Source organism: Harpia harpyja, chromosome 2, assembly GCF_026419915.1.
Source record: "Harpia harpyja isolate bHarHar1 chromosome 2, bHarHar1 primary haplotype, whole genome shotgun sequence".
In the NCBI taxonomy this organism is placed as follows: Eukaryota; Metazoa; Chordata; class Aves; order Accipitriformes; family Accipitridae; genus Harpia; species Harpia harpyja.
Window position 1 is genome coordinate 76,175,610 of NC_068941.1, and position 5,266 is coordinate 76,180,875.

Sequence of the window (5,266 nt, forward strand, 5' to 3'; positions counted from 1 at the left end):
TTAGGATCACGAGTTCCATCAAAATGTGCTAGAGAAGTCTTATTTACTTCAATAAAGCAGGATAAAGAAGAGTTATGAGAAGATCTATAAGAAAATCCTCATCAAATACTCCATTTCAGAAAGTGTGTGTCCATGCGACAGGATAGAAGCAGGGGCAAAAAGTGCCACGGTTACCTGCGCAGACTTTACCCAAGGTCCAGATCTAGGGACAGAGTTGCGTGGGCTTCTGTGGATAAGGAAATGCATCTTGCTCTGCAGTTTGCTTGCCAAGTCACAATGCAAGATTTACAACAGGACTGTGTTTAAAAAATGTGTCAGCTGGAGGTGGAAAAAAACAGCCAAAAACTAACAGCTTCTGCTGCCAGCTTCCAAGCACGTGTACTGCCCAGTCCTAGGCAGTTTGCAGTTAGCTCTGCAAACACCATGGCCTGTGGTGACCATACCACGCTTTCTTGCAAGGTACGTCCGTGGCTGTCTTTGTATAAAGGTATGAAAAACAGAGGCTGTGATGTGGTTTTGGTACTTGTATGGAAGTGTATAGGCCTCGATGTTATTCCAGCACTGCTTGCTTCCCCAGGTGGTGGCTGAGCCTCTGGTTAGAGGGAGGAAAAACTTGAATGTAGAGTCTGAAAACAAATGGTTCAACTCAACCTGCATTTCTCCTTGAGCCAGGGAGCTGCCAGTGCTTGCACACTCCCTATGTGTGTATCAGCCTCCCTGCCAGCATGTTAATAGGTGCCTTTATTCCAGGAGATGGTTGCTGCTGAAGGAGTTGGCCTTGAGTATCTCTAGAATATGTAGGATCTTGTACAGAGGTTGCTGGCTTGGAGAGGAGAAGAATCCTAAAAGGCAAACTAAGCAATGATTTTTCTGATAGTAGGACTATCTGAGTTGTTGCACATTTTTGAGTTCAGCCTGGTACTAGATCAGATACTGCTGAGCTTGCTAGTGTCTCTACCACATGCCCGCAGAGATGCCTGAGTAGAACCCCTGTGAGCTGTCTGTGGGCAGAATGGCTCATCTAGAGGGTTAGTAGGGTTAGCACATGAGGACCTCATCTTCAGGAGAGAAGTACAAAGTCTGAGAGGCGCATTCCTTGAATGGACACTTAGAATTGAAACAAACCAGAAAGAAAAGCACTTGTTTACTTTCTTCCCTCTCTATCTTTCCTGGGTTCAGAGTTTCTCACCCTTATTCTGTGGTTCAGTGGGATAGTGAAATCAGATTAGTAGTTTCTATGGGACAGGCTAATTCCAAAATAAAGAAAAAAACCTTTTTTTCCCCCTGCACATTTTTTTCCTTTGAATTAATGATATCATTCACTTATTTCTATAACAGTTATCAATCATTTTGGTTTATACCATCAGATATTGACTAGGATGACAGGATGATAGAGGAGCTGCGATTGTCACATAATCCCATGATTACAGAAGCTGGGGCTTTTATAAATCATGGTGAGACCACTGACCAAGTCACCAGGGTTGGCAGTGCTACAGATGAACAACCAGCAAATACTATACAGGAGAGAGAGGAACCACTTGCACAGAGGGAGGGAAGGGACTCTCTGGCATAGTAGCAGCTACTTCCAAGAATACAGGGAAGACCCTTTCTATTCTTGGCACCAAAGAGCTGCTGGGTGTGAAGGCCTCATGTCCTGCAGATACTGAAGGGACCAATGACTCTGGAACTATTACCTGGAAATTTTATTAATCTCAGTAGCTCAGTATATGGGCTGTGTCTTAACAATCTATCCAAACCTTTTATAGGCTTTCTGAGCCGCTGCCTCACAACTTACATTCTCACAACACAGAAACAGCATTTAAAAAAAAATCCACTAATTTCATCAAAGAAATTGTTTGCAGTACAGAAAAATTCTCCCAGTAGAAACTTACACAGTGTCAAATCATGCAGACACAGCAAACTTTGCATTGCTATGGAAACAAAGCTAAAGATGGCTTATGCTGTGAAAAACAACTTGCAAGTGACTGTGAAAAGTAAGTTTATAAGAATGACACCTTTCAGGTTGATCTTGAAAGACATGATGTAACACAAACATCTTGGGTTAGAAGGCTGTTTTTATTTAGTTTGCCACAGAGACATGTCACTTTCACCTCTATTCTTACAAGTCTGACATCAAAAACTACCAGCATACATATATGAGCTATACAAGTAGAGAGACATCTGCCAGCACAGAGTTACACTTCTCCTATCAAACACTTTAAGAAAAAAAACCATGGTCCCTTCCATGCCCATCTAATAAAAGAACTGCTAAGTCAGGATATAATATTGATCATAATGTATTTTCTTTATATGAATCTAGATATTCATAAAAGAGTAAAAAAAAATCTAGTATCTAATGTTTAAACAAAACATACTTTATACATTTGGCTAAGCTGAAATATCATACCTTGCCAAATGAAAAAATGCTCTCTAACCATAGTTTCCCTAGCAGCTCAGTAGGTATGCAAGGCATGCAGTTCATTTCCTGCCAAGGCAGAGAAAAATGGGTAGGTCTGAGATAATATTGCTAGTGTGCTTGAAAAAGATCTTAGTTGTTAACATTGTAGTTGACTGTGTATACATATTTTGACTCTTTGTCTCCTTGAAAATTTCCCAGGTACAGCTTTTGGGTTGGCTCCCTTCTAGCTCTCGATGATGGAGGGCTCAATGGGAGGCAGAACAGGACTTTCCAGAGCATTACAGTCATCAGTGAGGAACACCAAGTCCTGGAGAAACAAAAGAGAAGGCTACCATTTATAAGGAGGAAGGCAGAAGATAGCACAACGTTGAGAAGCTCAGGCCCTGATCCAGTTTTGCTGGTCAGGGGACAGGGTGGAGACAGAGAGGGCTAAAAGCAGAGACTATGTCCCTGTTGGTGCATCTTGACCTACCCTTCTGCAGTAGGAGATCATGATGGTGTACAGGCTCCGGGCTTTTTCCTTCAGCTCACTCACTTCAAGGACTCTCTCACATCTGGGGTAGGCCACGAAATCACGGAGTTTTGCCAACACACAGTAATTCTGCAAAGCACGCAAAAGAGGTATGTGTAACTCTGCACAAACACAGATTTATGTTTCTCGTCCACCACTTACAAAATTCTTACTGCTTCTGTGGGAACCTTGAATTCCTACCTCTATGTACGTGTAATCTATGTAACCTTTAGCTAGGAAAATTCACCATCAATATTGCATAACGAAGACGTTTGGTCCAAATAAGTGCCTGGAAAAGTGCATAGACACAGTTTTGGTCTGCCAGCTTATTTCTCACATGCTTTCAGAGGCAGCAGCGCCAATACAATCAAATCTGCTCCTGTAGTAGGTGGAGTTAACTACAGAATAGGTGCACTGTCTCACTTTTAAGAGAGCACCTGATTTAGCTGGTGAAGAGATTATCAAGATCTCACAAACATGATTCCTCTATTCCTGTACAATAGGCAATATTGTGAGCACCAGGCAAAATTTTTTCAGAGTAATTTTTACTTCAGACTTTGCGTTATCAAAATAAAGCGCAGCCAACATAAATTTCACAACATCCTTGTGAAGCAGGTAAATAAATAACCCAGCTCTTGCTTAAACGCAAGGGAAACTGAGGCACTGGGCTCACATTGCTTGGTCTTTGCAATGAAGTGAGGTACTGGCAACTCTGGAGTTGGAATCGAGAGGGTCCTGACTTGCAAGACTTGATGGTGTAGTTGCCTCTGGCAAAATGTGTCAGACATCTCTTGCTTTGTCTGATATTTTCTACTTTTTAGTTACTCAGTGAAGCACTGGGAAAAGAAGCAAAATATGTTGAATATCCCAGGGTAGAACAGTGACATAAACTATGTGTGCAGGAGGCTATTTGTCTTTGCTGGGAGATGACTACTGCTGTCTTTTCTCAGTATCACACTTCCATATCCTCAGGCATACTTTTTCTTTCTGGATTCAATGAGTGGCTATTTAAAACAGGAAAAGCCAGGTATTCCTGCACTTCTTATTAAAACTGCAGTGCCAGAAATCATTCATGATATAAAATTAAGTAGATTTATTAAGTGAAGAAAGTTTATTCTGCATTTCTTTTTTTAAATTGTTATTCAAAGTTTTGTTGCACATATTTAACTTCTGAAAAGGTTCTGTCACAATAAATTAATAATGTACTAATGGTAATAACTTCAAAATATTGATTTCCTCATTTGTGAATTTTTAAACAAGTAAAATTTCAGAAGCTCCATAGGAATTTTAATAAGGTTCAAAATGAGATTTTTTTTTTGGTCACTCATCTCTCATCAATTAAGCTTTTAAAAATTAATTTCGAACCACTCTTCTGAGGTACAGTCTTAAGAGTTATTCTCTTTTCATTAACTGCTTTTACTGCACAGTGGTAAGAAAGAAGTGCAAAAACTTACATGTATGTCCAAGTACAGCCTGGGCAGCATCTCCACACATGAGTCCTGCAGAAAAGAAGAAAGACCGGTTGTTTGGAGAGAAACTTGTGTCATAAGCAAGCAACCTGCAGCGTCTTTGCAGGAGCAGTTTTTAAGTAGACTCACCACAGCTTTGGAGGTCTGTAACTCCTTAAAGGATTCCGTGATTTCTTTGCTCAGAGACAACACTCTCGAGTAGCAAGTTGGAGGGGCTGCATTGACTAACAGGGCAGCAGAGAGCAGAGCAATCAGGCTCAGCAGCATCTTCATTGTGGGGAGCTTGTCCAAAGGAGGAGGAAGGGAGGAAAAAAAATCACCGTTAGTGGTTAGGCAGCTACCGGTAAGCGTCAGTGAGCAAGTTTGACAAGTCAGCCCCCAATTAAATAGTCTTCTGCATCAAAGGGAAAAAAAAAAGTCTGGGGGTGGTCCGAGCAGCAGCTTGCTGCCGTTTTAAATTTCCTGCCAACCTATGAGGCAGTGCTGCTAGTGCTTTCCTGCCCGGAGCAGGGGAAGGAGGGAATGAGGGTAACAAAAAAACCCACACTGGCACTTTTCATTCCAGAAAGAAAACAACATAATGAGCATCTCAAGCAACAGAAATATGTGTAAGAAACAGCACAGGATTATCAAAGTGCTGTAGGCCTTGATCCTGTATGTGCTTTGGCACATGTGCCTCTTTCTTGATGTGCTGGGTTGACCCTGGCTGGGTGCCAGGTGCCCACCAAAGCCGCTCTATCACTCCCCCACCCTCAGCTGGACAGGGGAGAGAAAATATAACAAAGGGCTCGTGGATCGAGATAAGGACAGGGAGAGATCACTCAACTAATTACTGTCGTGGGCAAAACAGACTCAACTTGGGGAAAA

General features: G+C 41.8%; 1 protein-coding gene across 1 annotated transcript; it reads right to left on the reverse strand.

Annotated features, from left to right (window-relative positions):
* Window positions 1-2,057: 2,057 nt before the first annotated feature.
* Window positions 2,058-4,874, reverse strand: CYTL1 (cytokine like 1). Its single transcript, XM_052811140.1, has 4 exons — window positions 4,529-4,874; window positions 4,385-4,429; window positions 2,892-3,020; window positions 2,058-2,726 (listed from the first exon to the last, which is right to left on the reverse strand). The coding sequence occupies exons 1-4, from the start codon at window positions 4,670-4,672 to the stop codon at window positions 2,643-2,645; spliced, it is 402 nt and encodes a 133-aa protein (XP_052667100.1). The 5' UTR covers window positions 4,673-4,874; the 3' UTR covers window positions 2,058-2,642.
* Window positions 4,875-5,266: the final 392 nt, after the last annotated feature.